Source organism: Cornus florida, unplaced genomic scaffold, assembly GCF_030987335.1.
Source record: "Cornus florida cultivar Cherokee Brave unplaced genomic scaffold, ASM3098733v1 CherokeeBrave_3.0.0_Hap2_Chr11, whole genome shotgun sequence".
NCBI classification, from domain to species: Eukaryota; Viridiplantae; Streptophyta; class Magnoliopsida; order Cornales; family Cornaceae; genus Cornus; species Cornus florida.
The window spans coordinates 65,264,460-65,283,491 of NW_026775581.1; the positions used below are offsets into that span (position 1 = coordinate 65,264,460).

The following is a 19,032-nucleotide window of genomic DNA, read 5'->3' on the forward strand; positions in this document are numbered from 1 at the left end:
TATGTATGGGTACAAAATAATTATTTATTATTTGTATGTCTATTAAAGTTAAATTAAATTTCTAAACTAACACATTATTCTAGAAATTTAAATTTTTAATAAAATAAATAAATATACGCATTTTGTGTAATCAATAATTTATTAAGTTTTCAAATAATTAATAAAATATAATCTATGTAATCATCCAATAGTAATTGAGATTGAGATTGACTTCATTAAAAAAATAACAAACAAAACAAACAGTTTTCAATTCATATCATGTACTGAAATTGAGGCACTAATCAAAACTAAATTCCTTTACAATAATTTACATAAAAGATGTAAAAGCATATCAGTCAATCAATGGTGGACAAAGCTTTATTAAAGGAATCAACTATTTCAGCACATTCGGATACATATATATTATATAATAATTTAATTTTACTTTTATTTATGCGACTTCAAAAGAAAATAATGAGTTCTTAAATCATAAGCTCTGATATCACATGTAAACTCTAATTATTCGTGTTAAGCCATTTATCACAAATAAATATGAATCCCATAATATTAGAACTTCATTATTTTCACACAATCTATAATGTATAAGTAAATACTAGTTAGATATAAATACTTCGATTCATGATATCAAACCTTATTGAGATTAAGTCCAACGTCCAGATCCTTTAACCACGAACTAAACTGCAACTCTGATCAATGGGCAAAGCGTGAAAATTGGTTTCTCTCTCTTGACCTTTTGCACACATAAAACTTTTACGTATTGTATTATTAGCATACATAATTGATGGGATATATGCACTTTTATAAAGGTAAAGAGAGGACCAGTTTTTCTTTTTAGTAACATTAATTCCACTTCCAATCAAAGTAAGGAATAAATAGGAAAACACTTCTCCAATAATTAATTACCATAAATGTAATTTATAAGTTGACCAAATAATATAATATTAATCTGATACCTATTTACTTAACCACTAATTAATGAAATATATCACATATCTAAAATATGTGGGCCACACAATTAATGAATAATCTTACACTCGAATTCAAGGAAAATGTGAGCAAATTGAAATCTAAAAGAAATGTGTTGTAGAGAATGGTGAATGGAAGCTTTTTTCTCCCAAAAGCTAGGCCAAAAGGTGAGGAAGATGGTTAAATTCAAGGTCTAGGGTTAGGGTTTAATGGTATCAATGGTGGCTTAGTGAGAGAGAATGAAGAAGGCAAAGGAAATCTCTAGTTTCTCCACTAACTAAATGAAATTCATATCACTTTATTACACTAGCGCTACCTCTCTCACACACACACACTTTAATCTTAACCCTCCACTTGTCACAATCCAAGGCATTATCACAAGAATTAAAATTTACCCTACATTTGTCATCATCCCCTCCACATGCTTCCAACCATTAATTAACACTTGTCACACTAAAAATTGTAAAAAAAATTCATCTTCAAAATATCTCACAAAAATAATTACAAAAAGGTCCCTAACAAAAAATATCTCAAAAAGATAATCGTACAAATATCCTCGAAAATGAAAATGTCTCCCAAAGAAATAATGCAATTATACCCCCAATAAATAAAAATGAGCTAGCATGTTTTTCTACACAATTAAATTATGCATTAACAATAAATGCATGTAATGTCAGAAACTAATTCCGAACACTAAATCTTACCTCGGGTCTCACAAAATCCTAAGACAACAAAAAAAAAGAAATAAATAATTAAATTAAATAAAAAAAATGCTGGAAAAAAAAAATAATAACACGGTTATCACAAATTGCCACCCCATGATATATATATATATATGCCAGGGCCCAGGGCCCATTATCTTTTGAATAGCATTGCTCCAAAGTTACAGTACAAAGACATTTTTTTTCTGAATGGTATATAATGACGAGTCTTTTTCATTGAGGCTGTCATTTATAATAAAAAAACTCTATAGCTGAATTGTATTCAATGGTTGGAGCCAAAACCGAGAAAAGATGTCGATGTCATTAAAATAAAATAAAAAATAAAAAAAAAATCAATAGCTACACTGTATTTGAGGGTTGGAGCCGAAACTTAGAAAGGATCTAAAGAAAAAAATATAAACAATTAAAAATTTAGAAAAAGGGATCCAGACGATAGGAAATTTATTCCAACAAATTCTTCTTAAATTTCTATTTTAATAATCGGGCTCTTAACAAAATTTTGTATGGACATTGAGGAAGAACGGTCCTTCCTTCTTTACTTTTCAATTATTCTTCAAAAAGGAAGTCATTAGGTTAAGTGTCAAAGAAGATCCTATGCATACTAAGAGAATTACATATCCCTTGTTTTATTATTTTGAAATTTTGATTTATACTTTATCGACTCATTTCATATTATGATTCAAACAATAAAATCGGCGAGGTTTACTGCTACTTTTTCGAAATCCGAAAACATTCTCACAAAACTCTTGTCAATAGCTTAATTACTTCTTCCTAATCATAAGACAAAAAAATAAATAAAAAATAAAAAATTGGGATTCATATTGAAACCATATCAGTAAGAGTCAGCACTGGTTGAAACAATGTCACCATATCTGATGGTTCAGTTTTAAATTATGACAGAGTACTTGTTAAAAAAAAATAAAATAAAATAAAAATTTATGACAAAGAGTAACATGATTTTTGTCATAAGAGTACTTGTCAAAAACTAAATAAAAAATTATGACAAAGAGTAACATGATTCTTGCCAAAAGAGTACTTATCAAAAAAAAAAAAAAATTATGACAGTAATATTATTTGTTAAAAAGGCTGTCATTATCAACAAACAAGGAATATAATGAATAAAAAAAAGTTGTTCTTTGCGTTGAACGGAAGTTAACTTTATGTGCAAACAATACTACAAAGAAAAATTAATTGATATATGAGACTTTTAGAAATGAAGAATCTTTTAATGACTAATCTAGGATTAGAGAAATTATTGAGTTCTCCCTGCAATGATGGTACAGTACTTCATCCAATAATGGGTAAATTATTTCTTACTAACAAGGTAAATTTTAAGTGTAGAATCAAATTGTTAGGTTATATTATCTATTGTATATTAAGGCTAGGGTTAGTTGTCTTCATCTATTTTCATTATCATATGCCCTGTATATCATTATCATAGATAGGGTTTTACTTACTCTTCACACATATCTTCTCCTATATAAATCAATCTTTACTCTTATATTATTATTACAATACAATATATAATATTTTCTCTCCATTTATTTCTGAATTCCAACTTTCAGTCTCAAACTCATAATCAGTAAAAATCTTATTTGTCCGCCCAATCAACCTCTAAGACACAATAATGCCCCGTATTATTATTTCTCCTATAACTGACTACTCTTTCTTGCTATTACATAACGTGTATATATATGTATCTATCTATTACATTGTTATCTCAAATGTCAAGATTAACCAAGTTCTTTGGCAATCAAATTTAAGTGCTGCACTCATTTTCCTTTCCTGAAATGTTCATGGCCTCAAGTCAAAACAATTGACAGGAGTAAGATGATGATGATGATAATGATAATGATTATTAGAATTAATTTCGTAAAATTCATTTCGTTTAAAAATATAACTCCCTTGTACTAACCAAATCTCATTAAACTCCTTTGATGTTTAGGAAAATCCATCAACTCTCCTCCTTCCCATTCCTTTGCTGCGCGCCAAACCACAATGACAACAATATGTGTCGTGCAAAATTTGACTCTATATATAACCAAAATACCCTTTTTAAGTGACAAAAATTAACCTTTAATGACATTTTTAAATTTTCTAACTTTTTCTTTTTCTTTTATTTTCTTTTCCTCTTTTTTTTTTTTTTTTTTTTGAACTTTGACAACAAACACATTCATTATCTTACCCAAATCCAGCTCACATCCAGTACATTTGCACAGTGGCCATCTTCTTCTTCCTCATGATTGTCAGTCCGAAGCCCTAGCAACTGGAAATTGTTTGCGGCCATACCCTATGTATTTCTTCCCTTTGCACAACACGAATTTAAGCATTGCATGTCATAGCACGAATCAACTCGATTTCATAATCAAATCCCTAAATTGATTATCACATATGATGTAAGAACTCATTGATTTGTAATAAACTGAAACAAAAATGATGTAAGAACTCGATTTCATTATCAAATCCTTAGATCGTTTCGCACTAATCAAGTAAGAACTCATTGATTACTGTTAGCATAGGTTATTACTGAAATTTCTCTCACACAAATTTGTTGTGCATCTGTGTTTATGACTGATGTCACTTTTAATGACTTTTTGTTTACAATCGTAAATTGAAATTGAAAATGTATACTTCAACTACACAGTCTAATGATGGTGAAGATTTGAGGAATAAGAATATAATATATGGTGTGGGTAAATAATTGCTATCGAAGTATCAGGGTCCAAAGATAATCACAACAAAGGGGAAGCTATACTATGTCTGTCCCACCATAACATGTATTTTATGGGCATGGTGTAAACCTGTATCCACAATGCTAGCATGCCTATATTTATAGGCAGAGATCGAGACACTTCTGTCACATATTTTTGGGATGATAGTCTTCAATTTCCCTATGATATCTTACTACTACAGATCTAATATGTATATGATTTGAGATATCTGTGTAGCTTTATATTATCTGTGGGTGTTGGCAGTGATATTGTGTGAAGGCCCACTCTATATTTTTAGGCGGGCTTTCGGTTTTAAATACGTGATCTCCAAGTCATAATAAAGTAACTTTATCGCCTACTCTATGTTTTCATGAAAAGGCGGTTTTCGGTTTCAAACCCGTGACTAAGCAACCTTATCGTTACGTCAAGGCCCACCTTTTTATTAATTAAAAAAATTTATTTACCGAGTAGATCAACTTGACAACGGTATCGGAGTGAAATTTTCCTCAAGCTCTCTGCTCAGTATAGATTTACTTTCCGACATTCCTCCATCTATGTCAGACAAGATGAGTGTAGCACAATCAAATGTGATGGTCACAAGATAATCTCCAGGATTTTAGTTCAGATTACCCAATTCACAATCCAATAATGCTTTAAGCTAATAATAATTAGTCTATATTTACACGCACTTTCTAAATCCACTCTCGGAAACAGGAAACAAACAACAAACATGTCAATATCACAGATTACACTAGCAAGAACAGGGAGTTGCAACAGCAAGGAGTGGTATTCTTCTGCGGATTGTAGCACCAGGGCATTCAGTCATGTCCAGATTCTCTCCCTTGGCTCCACCAGGCAATGCCCAATCGAACTTGTGCACGAGATTTGCTAACACAAACTCATTGGTGGCAATTGCGAAAGAGGTCCCTGGGCAACCCCTCCTGCCAGCTCCAAATGGAATCAATTCAAAGTCATGCCCCCTGAAATCTATAGAAGAATTCAAGAACCTTTCAGGCTGAAACTCTTCAGGTTCAACCCATGTCATGGGGTCTGTTCCGATTGCCCAAGCATTGATCAGAACCATTGTTCCGGCTGCAATGTCATAGCCCATTACTCTGACATCTTCGCTCGCCTCATGTGGAACGAGTAATGGGATAGGAGGATGCAAACGAACAGTTTCTTTGATCACTGCTTTAAGGTAGTGCATTTCCTCCAGATCATCAGCTGTTATATGTGGTTTGCCTTTAAGAATCTCTCTCACTTCATTTTTTACTTTATTCATCACTCTGGGGTGTCTTAATAGCTCTGTCATTGCCCATTCTAGGACTGTGGAGGTGGTATCAGTTCCAGCAGAGAAGGCGTCCTACAAGAATCAGAAGATAAAACTTCAGATGGTTAGTGGACTCGATCTATTCAATATATGTATTTTTTTTTGTGTATGGATACTTTTTAAACAATGAGGTCCGAGATATATTTGCTGATTTCTAATTTTTTTTATTTGTATTTCTTTGCTGTTTTCTGATGTAAATGTTTCATTTGTATTATTTTATTTACATTTCTTGTTTAGCTGATGAGTTGTCTTTATGTATTGTGTTGACTCCTTAGGACTGTGTATTGTGTTGTATCTTGCTGGTTCTTTAATAAATTAAATTCTAATTTGCCACACAGAGACACAGAGAGAGAGAGAGAGAGATCCTCACCAAGATGAGAGCTTTGATGCAATCTCTATCAACAGCACTATTTTCTTTATGGATCCTAAGCAAAATGTCAAGGAAATCCTCCCTGCCGTCTTCGTCTTCAACTGTCTCGTCGCCATTACTCTTTGTTTTCGGGACATTCATACGCTCTTCAACTACTTGCTCCAGGAATTCATCAATCTCTTTTCCAACTCTGTCCACTTTAGCATATAAACCATTGACATGATTGATCCATGCAAGCCATGGAATGAAGTTCCCAATGTCAAGACTGCCCAATAACGCCAAGAAATCAGTCAAGAGCCGCATAAACTTCTTCCCACTTTCCCCCCCACTGTACTTCCTCCCAAAAGCAGTCCTGCACACCACATCATTCGTTAGCAACGAGAACATTTCTCTTAAATTCAATGCCGAGGATAAAGAGGATGACTCTTCAATCTTCTTCATCAGGAGGGCTGTTTCTTCTTCTCTGACAAAGTGAAAAGACTGAACTCTTCTATTACTTAGAAGCTGGAGCACAAAAATGCTTTTCATCTGCCTCCAGAATTCACCGTAAGGTGCCACGGACACGTCCTTGTAATCGTAGAGAAGCCGTTTAGCTATGATCGATTTCGGCCTGTTTGAGAAGACAATATCATGTGTTTTCATGATCTCTCGAGCAGCATCAGCGGAAGAAACCACGAGTGTCGGCGTGCTGCCCAAGTGAAGCAGCATGAGAGGGCCATATCGTTGAGCTAAAGATCGGAGTGGATGGTGAGAGAGCGAGCCGAGTTGGTGGAAGTTCCCTATAATTGGGAGCTTTGGTGGTGAAGGTGGTAGGTGTTTGTTGATAGTAGAAGTATTGAGGAGCCATTTCTTGATGAGGAATGCTATGAATAATATGGGAAGAGAAGGGAAGAAGAAAGGGTGGAAAAAGAATGAAGTCACTGGCTGCTGCTCCATCAGATGCAGTAAACTAGACAAATCTTGTGTGTGACTGTGCGTGCGCACCTGTTTTTATACTAACAATGTGAACTTCTTTATTGTGTGCGGATCTGATTAAACTAATAATGAGGAATTCTTCCCTTGTGTGGATGTCAAAACGCGTTATCTTGAAGATGTATCTAGCCTTTAAAGCTGTCCGAGGATGATGACAATTGTGATGGGCGCTGATGTTTAACGCATACGGAATGTGCTTTGTGTGTGCAAAAACAAGGAGTGATTTCAAGGTGCACTATTACTTCGATAATAATTATTAGGGTAAAGTGTACTAAAGCCCCCTGTACTTTCTTCTTTTTCCCTAAAAACCCTCCTCAACTTTAATGAATACACTTAACCCCCTAGACTTTCCTATTTATTGCAAAAAATAAAAATCCATTAGTTGGCTGTCTAATAATTAACTTCACTATTGGCACGTGACCCACGTGCCTTAGTAAAAATACAAAATACCATATATACCCTTATGACAGTTGAGTTCATTATATTCACCATTATTATATATATAAATACCTTATATATTCATTAGAAACAGGAAACTCTTTAATAGGCTGAAAAATTGAAAATCATAAAAATATAGGATTTTGGGGAGTAATTTCATAAACCTATTTTCTTATCATTAATAATTGGAGTGTTAATCTAGGAATGAGGAAGCTATTTATGCTATTAAGTGAAAGATATTGTGATGTTTCTAATTTTAAGCATTTTTTATTTTTTAGGAATTTTGTCGCTGCAAGAGCATTTTTGTCTTTTCCAGTTTAGCGTACGGGATTCTAGTTGGGTTCATTTACATCATGTCCATTTAAATTAGTGTATTTTATGTGAGTGCAAATTGTTAAGTGTATATATGTGTTTGTACTGTAAATTAGAAGTAAAAGAAAAAGAGAAAAGAAAAGAAAATTGGGTGGGACCCACTTCACCCCATTTAGGTGGTCTAGAGACCACTTTGGGTCTCAATTCTCTCTATCTCTCCCGTCACTCTCTCTTCCCCTCTTATTCTTCACTTTTTCTTTTTCTTTTCCTTTTTTTTTCAATCTTGGATCTCTCTCTCAACTTTCGGAGCCAATCTCTTTTTAACCATCATTTGGAGGATCTCAAGTTCTAGGGTTTGTGAGGGAATTTGGGGCTTTTCATTAAATTAGAGGTAGGGGTTTCTAATCCACACTTTTCTTGTACTTTTGTGAGTTTCTCTACTTGAATTGTAGTCAAACATGCTTAAATTAAGTTAATTGCTTCCTTAGATGATCTAATTAAATGTATGAGACATGTGATTATGTGAAATTGTTGGTTTACTTGAAGAGCATAATAAATGTGATCATGTGAAATTGTTGGTTTACTTGAAGAGCATGATAAATGTTAAGTTTCTATGTCTAAAGTGTATAAATTGCTAGCTATGATGTTTGGAAAGCATGCCTAATTGTATTGTTGAAAATCCCTTAGTAACATAGAATTGAAGGCATGAGACATATATATATATATATATATATATATATATATATATATATATATATATATATATATATGCACGTCATTGGGTTCGCATGGATGGGAATGATTTTCTTTGAAACAATGAAAAGGGGGCTTTTCATGGGAGAATTTTGATAAAAATGTTTTGAGAAAACCCGGTCGCCGCGGGGGTACCAAAGGGCCGGAGGGTTAATATAGCCTAGAGGGAATTAGGGAGATTGCCCTAGCGTGGTTGAGCTAGCTGGGCCCAAAATGACGCCACAGGGGTACCAAGGGTCAGGGACACTAGCCAATCCTTCTCTTGTGTCGCTGCGAGGTCACCAAAGTGTGGGTTATATTAACCGTTTAAAAGTGATGGTTTTGAATAATTAAAATGGAGAGTGACATTGGCACGCATTGCATTACATTGCATCATATTATGTATACTCAAGATTGATAGTTATGTGATATTATCCCGACATTGTATGATCCCCAGCTCCTATTGCTCTATTCTTTGTTTGGATTCACGGGGCTGCAAGGGGTGTGTCTTAGGCACCACCTACTGAGCTTTATGCTCACCCTATCATTTAATATTTTCAGGAACCGGAAAAGAGGTAGTGGACGCCGATGTTCCACAAGCATGAGGATGACTAGGAGCATATCTTATACCTTTTGTATATTTTCCACACTTTTGTAAATTCATGGCCATGTAATTTAATTAAGACATTTGACCATGTTTTGATGTGAAAAGGAAATCATGTAATTGCCTAGTTGAAAGGAAGAAGAATGTTATTTTGTTGGCAAATTTAGTAGTATCTAATCATATTTAATGATGAGCCTTTGCCGTGAATACGGAAATTGAGTTTATAACATGTACATTGTGGGATTTTTGTGCAATACACACAGGCAATATGCATTCCAGTGAGTGTAACCCTAGATTTGCATGTTTCGGCCGGCTGATCCTCTCCATCAGTCGACCGAAACCCCAGGTTCGGCCGACAGATCCCAATCGTCGGCCGACCGAAACGCCTGCATAGTAAAAGTCCCGAGAGCTTGTAAACTTCACCCTCGTTTCGGCCGACCAACCATGTAGGTCAGCCAGCCGATCATGCCTTAGCAGCCGGCCGATGGAGACCTATCAGCCGGCTGACAGTCCCTCTTTGACCTGTATTGTTTGGACCTCCTTGTAGGCTTGACTTGGAACATTTTGGAACCTTGAATTACCTTGTATAATGGTCAAGGACTCAAGAAAATTAATGGCGTGACCTAGTTGACCTCGGGTTCGGGTAAGGACCCGGGTAACGGTCCGGATCCACGGGTTCCGGTCGTTACAAAGTTAGTATCAGAGCTGTGGTTCGAAAACCTATAGGATGATGGGTAGATGCCTACTGAGGATTGCATGGGATGTTATTTGTGTCGTTTAAGTGACTAATTAGTACTTGCTTTTTACTTGAACAAACATGCTTAACTGTCTATATGCTTACATGCTTACACGCTATGTTAGAGTGCTTCTTGCCTAGTTTTGTATGATAAGTGTTGATACGACATCATTCATGTTGAGTCATCCCCAGTGGACCTTCGTGTCTCGTTATTGAATCGTTTTCTCGTTTTATAGCACGATGTCACGGCGTGAGGAGCAAAGGGAAGTTGGCCCTAGGCCGACCAGGGGTGATGTTGGCGAGAGCTCCAGCTCCAATCCGAAGGAGCTAAATGATGAGGACACACTTCTTAGGGACTTGATTCTCCCAAGAGTTGTCCCTATAAGGAGGGAAAATGTTGAAGCACCTGTAGAGTGGGTGAAGATTCTGTGGCACTAGAGTTGAATCGTTTGTTGCAAAATGCTGTGAGGGCAACGATTGCGGCTCAATCGTAATCGGTACCACAACCTACAGTTCAAGTTGAGGAGACGCCGGCTCAGAAACGTCTTAAGATCATTAAGGGGTTTTCTCAGTTGATGCTAGTTATGTTTGAGGGCGGTGCAGATCCAATGGTAGTAGACAACTACATGGATCAAGTTGAGACTCAGTTGACCTCAATGGATGTGACGGAAGATCATTTGAAGATCATCTAGCAACTTACAAGTTTGCTAAGGATGCCAAGCTCTGGTGAAAGACGGTTACGAATCAGCATAAGGTGGAAGAGATGAGCTGGGACAAGTTTAAGGAACTATTTTATGAGAAGTATTTTCCGCTTTCTAAAAGATGGGAGTTGAAAGACCAGTTTCTTGGCCTTATCCAAGGTAACATGACAGTGGCGGAGTATGAGAACAAGTTCACTTCACTTTCTTGCTTTTCTCCAGAAATGGTAAGAGATGAAGTTGACAAGACTCGGAAATTTGTTTTCGGTCTTAATAATAGAATGAGACCGTTGATAACAGCACAGTTTATCAAAGTTTATTCTGAGGCAGTAGAGAGGGCTTTGATGCTTGAGGCTGATATCGAAGATAAGGATGCAAGAAGAGAATAGTGGAATCAAAAGAGAAGTGCAGGGCCAACTTCAGAAGGATCTTCTTGGAAGAAGAACAAGGGTGGTTCATTTCAGTTTCACGGGCAACAGTCTGCACGATCTGCTCCTACCACTCCCTTACTAGCTGGGTCAGACAAGAGAGGAGTCATATGTTTTCAGTGTCAGCAGCCAGGGCATTACAAGTCCAGTTGCCCTATGAGATCGTCTGCAGTTTCTTCAGCTCCAAGGGCTTGTTATAGCTGTGGCCAGCAGGGTCACTTGATTCAAGACTGTCCGAGTCAGGGAGCAGGCTCCGGTAGTGGTAGAGGGTCACGACAGAAGCCGTCACAGTCGGTTACAATGCAGTCAGGGTTCAGACCGCCACTACCACTATGACCTGCTATGTCTTCTCAGGGTTCACGACCAGTTAGGAGGGATGCTCCTACTGTGTCGGTGCAGCAGTCCGGTATTTAGGATGGCAGTTCTCAGGCACAGGCATCGTAGGGCCGTGTCTTTGCACTTGTACCGGCTGATACATCTTCTGGACCGTCAGTTCTTTGAGGTATCTTTCCAGTGTTTGGTTCTTGGGCTCGTATTCTCTTTGACTCTGGTGCATTTCATTCCTTCATTTCATCATCATTTGCACTTGCATCGGGATTAGAGGTTAGTTTCATGGATCAGGCATTGTGTGTCAATAAGCCAGTTGGGGTTTCAGTGTCTTTGAGCCGAGTTGTTTGGGATTGTCCCATTGTGATTGTCGGGCGGACTTTCGTGTTTGACCTTATCCTCTTGGAGATGACTAGCTTTGATGTCATCCTCGGAATGGATTGGTTAGCTTTCTTTGGTGCCACGATCGATTGTTTCAGAGGAAGAGTTGTAGTCTGCACTCCTGAGGGAGACTGTTTCTTTTTCATGTGAGATCGGAGTGATTCCCAGCCTTCGTCATTGTATGGAATTCGAGAACAAAGTCGTGGAGACTATTTCTTGGCTAGTCTTCTAGCCGAAGAAGATGATGTTGTAGAAGAAGACTATCCAGAAGTAGTTCGTGATTTTCTGGACGTGTTTCTAGAGGATTTAACGGAGTTGCCTCCACACCAAGAAGTGGAGTTTACTATTGACTTGATGCCCGGTACCGCGCCGATTTCTATGGCACCGTACCGTATGACACCAGTTGAGTTGGAAGAGTTGAAGAAACAGCTTGATGATTTGAGGATGAAAGGTTTCATCAGACCAAGTGTGTCGCCGTGGGGCGCACCGGTCCTGTTTGCTAAGAAGAAAGATAGTTCTTTGAGGTTGTGCATTGATTACCGGAAATTGAATCATGCTACCATCAAGAACAAGTATCCTTTACCAAGGATAGATGATTTGTTTGACCAGTTGAGGGGAGCCAGTTGTTTCTCGAAGATTGATTTGAGGTCTGGCTATTATCAGATACGGGTTAGAGATGATGGTATCCTAAAGACAGCATTTCGTACACGGTATGGACCCTACGAGTTCCTTATTATGCCATTTGGTTTGACTAATGCGCCAGCGGCATTCATGGACTTGATGAACCGCGTCTTTCACGATTACTTGGACCAGTTTGTGGTAGTTTTCGTGGACGACATTCTTGTTTACTCACGGACTCGGGAAGAACACGAGATTCATTTGAGTACTGTTTTAGAGATTTTGCGAGAACACCGATTGTATGCCAAATATAAGAAGTGTAAGTTTTGGTTACTAGAAGTGAAGTTTTTGGGACATGTTATTTCAGAAGGAGGAGTGTCAGTTGATCCATAAAAAATTGAAGCTGTTTTGAATTGGGAGCAACCCAAGAATGTTTTCAAAATCCGGAGTTTCCATAGTCTAGCGCGTTACTATAGGAGATTTGTGAAGGATTTTTCCTGTTTGGCAGCCTCCATGACTCGATTGACCTGAAAAGGGATCAAGTTTGTATGGAATGAAGCCCGTGAGTCATCTTTTCAGGAGTTGAAAACAAGATTGACTACAGCTCCAGTATTGGTGATACCTGAGCATGGCTTGGGTTATGTGATTTACTGTGATGCTTCACGTGATGGGTTGGGATGTGTGTTGATGTAGGATGGTAGAGTAGTGGCTTATGGGTTTCGATAGTTAAAGACTCATGAGTGCAACTACCCTACTCATGATTTGGAGTTGGTGGCAGTCATATTTGCCTTGAAGTATTGGAGACACTACTTGTATGGTGAAAGGCTTGAAGTGTTTTCAGACCACAAGAATCTCAAGTACCTTTTCTCCCAAAAGGACTTGAATAACAGACAGAGAAGATGGATTGAGTTCTTGGAAGATTACAATTTTAATTTGCAGTACCATCCGGGCAAGGCAAATATGGTAGCAGATGCCTTAAGCCAAAAATCTCGTGGGACTCTGGCCGGATTAGCTATTCGGAAATGGAAGATACTTAATGACCTAGCGGAGATGGGATTGTATTGTATTGATGATGAGGGTTGCGGTGAATCGGCATTCTTATTTAGTCTTGTGGCTCAGCCTACTCTTGCTACAAGAGTGATTGAGTCACAGAGACAGGACTCGGATTTGGATGCCATTTATGCTTTAATCTCCGGTGGTGAGACAGTGAAAGATTGGACCTTGCATGCAGATGGGGGTCTACGGTTCAGGGGTTTGTTGGCAGTTCCCACAGCTTGTCGTGAGGACGTTTTTTGAGAGTTTCACACTTCCCGCTTTGCAATTCATCCCGGTGGTAATAAGATGTATCACAATTTAAGGCTTCAGTATTGGTAGAACGGGATGAAGAAGAATGTTGCACAGTTTGTGGCTAGATGCCTTACCTGCCAACAAGTGAAGGCCGAGCATCAGAAACCGGCTGGGTTGTTGTAACCATTGCCTGTGGCGCAATGGAAATGGGAACATATTGCTATGGATTTTGTGACAGGACTTCCAAGGTCACGGAGAGGTAACGAGGCCGTATGGGTCATCATTGATAGACTGACCAAAACGGCTCACTTTCTGCCTATTAAGGCAATAGATGATACAAAGGCACTTGGTAATCTTTACGTGAAGGAGATTGTAAGGTTACATTGAGTTCTAGTAACTATTGTCTTAGATAGGGATGCCAAGTTTACTTCAAAGTTCTGGGAAGGACTTCAAGCAGCGTTTGGCTCAGTGTTGCATCTTAGTACGGCATTCCATTCACAGACAAATGGCCAGTCGGAGCGTACTATCCAGATCTTGGAGGATATACTTCAGGCATGTGTGCTTGACTTGGGTTGTAGTTGGGAAGATCATTTACCGCTTAGTGAGTTTGCCTATAACAATAGTTATCGGGTGAGCATCGAGATGGCCCCATTTGAGGCGTTGTACAGTAGGCCTTGTAGGTCTCCAGTTTGTTGGCCTGAGGTGGGCGAGACAGCCGCCTTAGGACCTGACATTGTACTCGAGACTACCGAGAAGATTAAATTGATCAGACAGAGATTGCTCACAACTCAGAGCCGACAAAAGAGCTATGCAAATAGGTGGAGACGACCGCTATCTTTTGAGGTGGGAGACCATGTTTTTCTGCGGGTTTCTCCACGGAAGGGTTTGATGAGGTTCGGGAAAAGTGGCAAGTTGTCCCCACGATTCATTAGACCGTTTGAGATTTTGAACTATGTAGGAGAAGTTGCCTACAGACTTGCTTTGCCAACACAGATGGACAAGGTTCACAAAGTTTTTCATGTGTCGATGCTACGGAAGTACGAACCGAATCCATCTCATGTATTGGATTGGGTTGACGTGGACTTTGATGAGGATGTCTCCTATAAAGTAGGACCAGTGCAGATCCTTGACACACGGCAGAAGGTGTTGAGGAGCAAAACAGTGCAGTTGGTGAAAATCCTTTGGAGACACCATGGAGTCGAGGAGGCCACTTGGGAGCTTGAACAACAGGTTCGCTCCAGGTACCCAGAGTTGTTTCCGTCCCCAGGTATGGCTTGATTTCAGGGACGAAATCCTTTTAAGTTGGGGAGATTGTGATGTTTCTGATTTTCAGCATTTTTCATTTTTCAGGAATTTTGTTGCCGCAAAGGCATTTTCGTCTTTTCACGTTTAGCGTACGGGATTCTAGTTAGGTTTATTTACATCATGTCCATTTAAATTAGTGTATTTTATTTGAGTGCAAATTGTTAAGTGTATACATGTGTTTGTAGTGTAAATTAGAAGTAAAAGAAAAAGAGAAAAGAAAAGAAAATTGGGTGGGACCTACCTTACCCCATTTAGGTGGTCTAGAGACCACTTTGGGTCTCAATTCTCTCTATCTCTCCCATCACTCTCTCTTCCCCTCTTATTCTTCACTTTTTCTTTTTCTTTTCCTTCTTTTTTCAATCTTGGATCTCTCTCTCAACTTTTGGAGATTTGGAGTGCCGTTTGCGGCAAATTAAGGAGCGCGTCGAGGGCTCCAAGTTGATCGGAGCCAATCTCTTTTCATCAAATTAGAGGTAGGGGTTTCTAATCCACACTTTTCTTATACTTTTATGAGTTTCTCTACTTGAATTGTAGTCAAGCATGCTTAAATTAAGTTAATTGCTTCCTTAGATGATCTAATTAAATGTATGAGACATGTGATTATGTGAAATTGTTGGTTTACTTGAAGAGCATGATAAATTTTAAGTTTCTATGTCTAAAATGTATAAATTGCTAGCTATGATGTTTGGAAAGCATGCCTAATTGTATTGTTGAAAATCCCTTAGTAACATAGCATTGAAGGCATGAGACATATATATATATATATATATATATATATATATGCACATCATTGGGTTCGTATGGATGGGAATGATTTTTTTTGAAACAATGAAAAGGGGGATTTTCATGGGAGAATTTTGATAAAAAGGTTTTGAGAAAACTAGGTCACCGCGGGGGTACCAAAGGGCTAGAGGGTTAATATAGCCTAGAGGGAATTAGGGAGATTGCCCTGGCATGGTTGAGCTAGCTGGGCTCAAAATGACGCCGCAGGGGTACCAAAGGTCAGGGACATTAGCTAATCCTTTTCTCATGTCGCTGCGGGGTCACCAAAGGGCGGGTTATATTAATCATTTGAAAGTGATGGTTTTGAATAATTAAAATGGAGAGTGACATTAGCATGCATTGCATTATATTGCATCATATTGTGTATTGATAGTTATGTGATATTATCCCGACATTGTATGATCCCCAGCTCCTATTGCTCTATTCTTTGTTTGGATTCACGGGGCTGCAAGGGGTGTGTTTTAGGCACCACCTACTGAGCTTTATGCTCACCCTATCATTTAATATTTTTAGGAATCGGAAAAGAGATAGTGGACGCCGACCTTCTACAAGCATGAGGATGACTAGGAGCATATCTTATACCTTTTGTATATTTTTCGCACTTTTGTAAATTCATGGCCATGTAATTTAATTAAGACATTTGACTATGTTTTGATGTGAAAAGGAAATCATGTAATTGCCGTGTTGAAAGGAAGAAGAATGTTATTTTGTTGGCAAATTTAGTAGTATCGAATCATGTTTAATGATGAGCCTTTGCCGTAAATACGGAAATTGAGTCTATAACATGTACAATATGGGATTTTTGTGCAATACACACAGACAGTATGCATTCCAATTAGTGTAACCCCAGATTTGCATGTTTCGGCCGGCTGATCCTCTCCATCAGTCGACCGAAACCCCAGGTTCGGCCGACCAAACCCTATCGTCGGCCGACCGAAACGCTTGTACAGTGAAAGTCCCGAGAGCTTGTAAACTTCACCCTCATTTCGGCTGACCGACCATGTAGGTCAACCGGCCGATCATGCCTTGGCAGCCGGCCGATAAAGACTTATCAGCCGGCTGACAGTCCCTCTTTGACCTGTATTGTTTGGACCTCCTTGTAGGCTTGACTTGGAACATTTTGGAACCTTGAATTACCTTGTTTAATGGTTAAGGACTCAAGAAAATTAACGGCGTGACCTAGTTAACCTCGGGTTCGAGTAAGGACCCTGGTAACGGTCCGGATCCATGGGTTTGGGTCGTTATAGATATAGAACTTTATAACTTTGGTATGGCCACCAGGAATTAAAAAAAGTGTAGTGTTGATCGGATCCAATAATACCGGTCAATTCAGAACCGGATCTCTGAAAACCGGTTTTAGTAAACCAAGGTTGGGATAGCTTCACATCTGTAGCCAAACAACGCTCTTCGGTCTGCAGAACTGGGTTAAACTAGATCTCTACAAACCTGGTTTTAGTAAACCAAGGTTGGAATAGCTCCACATCCGTAGCCAAACACCGCTCTTCTTCACTGTTAACACCGACGAGGAACACAATCTGCTACCGACAACAAAAAAAAAAAAAAAAAAAAAAAACAAGGATCCAAGATCCAGAATGGAGAATCGGGACCACCACAAATCAATTAAAAGCCAAGGGACGACGGTGAAGCCCTTGCAAATCTCTTAGCTACAACAAAGAACCACACTCAGTTTCAAACGAAGCCACCAACCACAAAATCAGTCACAACGGCGAATACACACGACAGCCACCAGCGTCAGCAAACGGAGAGGTCATTAGTGGGCTACACAACACAATCGATCTTTGCAAATTGTTGATCTGCACACTGGTTCGCAACGAAGGCACAGTGATGACAACAACTCCTCGCCGACAGTCTAGAAATGGTCGTCGATGAAGAAAAACGTCCATAACACAATTTCAACCGCAAGCCGAGTTTGTCAACGCTAGACGATCTCTTCACGAGCTAGTACACACCCAGCAATCAGGGTTGAGAGAGAAAAATTGGAAGCAAGAGGGATGGAAAATCACTGGAATTTTGAGACGAGTCAACGGTGTACATATGACTTGTTTGGCGTACTGTTAAGCACTTGGCACTTTTTGGCTCGAGAGAATGATACGTTCGGCACCCATTTGATACAACCGATGTTATTGATAAGGTTAGGTGGGTACGTGTCACTTTTTTATTAGTCCTAGAGATTACAATGTCACATCATCATCTGATAAAAAACCCGACTAAGATGACGTCGTTCAATTAAGGGGCTAAAAGGTAATTTCAATTTTCCGTTAACGGCTGATTCACGGTTGGTCACTAAGTGCAAAAAATTGATAGTTTAGGAAATTTTGCTTACTTTAGGGAGGTTTCTTGTAATTGGAGTCATAGTTCATGGGGGTTTAGTGCACGTTACTCTAATTATTATTATTACTATTTTTTGTGAAGTTACGCACAAACTCTCACACAACTTCTCGTGTGACGCTCGAACGGCTCACCTGTAGTTTGAAGATTAGAGTACATGTTAGCCTTAGTTATGAGAGGAGGAAAAGAAAATAGTAGTGTTTTGATCAACCGAAGAAGAAAATGAAAACAGAGATGATGATATTCATGTTTAAAAAAATATTGTTTTACATCTTTCTTTTTTGTTTTTACATGAGCGAAACACCCACATATACGCACGGGTTCCAACCCCTACTCTCCTCCCCTTGGAGGGAATGAGGAGATTATATCAATGGGTGGCTTCATATCCGACAATAAATTATTGTTTTAATTTGGGAATTTTAAAGACAAAACGATTGGGACATTAATGTAAAAAATAAAGGAGTAATTATTAACTCTCCCGCTCAATCCTTTCACTGTCAAAAGAATAATCAAACACCGTCTAGAAGGTTAGACTAATCCTCCATCTCTATCCTAATGTTCTTCGTTTTTACTCCTAATCTTGTTTCATTTCATTCAAGGAAAGAAAAAAAATATATATTTGTAGATTAGACTAATTTGTTGACTACTGCTCTTTGACTAAACCAATTGGACACATTGAAAATTTTAGGGTTGGCTGTAAATTTTTTACTTTTTAGTGTTTGACAAAGGTCTAAGTTGAGATTGATATCGAGTCCATCGATTGGAATGTGTAAAATAACTTGCTGATAATTGATGAATAAATTATTTTTGTTTGATTTTAATATTTTTTTCTTCTTAAATATTTTACCACAATCAAACAAAAAAAAATCGAAAAATATTTTCTATTTAAGTAAACGGAGCCCTTAATTTAGTGATATTTTCTCACTTTTCAAATTAAAGAGTTGAGTTTCAAGTTGCCTTGGA

At 38.2% G+C, this 19,032-nt stretch overlaps 1 protein-coding gene across 1 annotated transcript; it reads right to left on the minus strand.

The window, feature by feature from the left end:
- Positions 1–5,025: 5,025 nt before the first annotated feature.
- On the minus strand, positions 5,026–7,068 carry LOC132285971 (cytochrome P450 736A117-like). Its single transcript, XM_059788216.1, has 2 exons — positions 6,100–7,068; positions 5,026–5,762 (listed from the first exon to the last, which is right to left on the minus strand). The coding sequence occupies exons 1-2, from the start codon at positions 7,033–7,035 to the stop codon at positions 5,151–5,153; spliced, it is 1,548 nt and encodes a 515-aa protein (XP_059644199.1). The 5' UTR covers positions 7,036–7,068; the 3' UTR covers positions 5,026–5,150.
- Between the last annotated feature and the right edge of the window lie 11,964 nt (positions 7,069–19,032).

Coding starts and splice junctions, on each gene's coding strand:
- LOC132285971 (XM_059788216.1), bottom strand. CDS start 7,035: ATGGAGCAGCAGCCAGTGACTTCATTCTTTTTCCACCCTTTCTTCTTC. Junction 5,763..6,099: donor GCATCAAAGCTCTCATCTTG/GTGAGGATCTCT, acceptor TGATTCTTGTAG/GACGCCTTCTCTGCTGGAAC.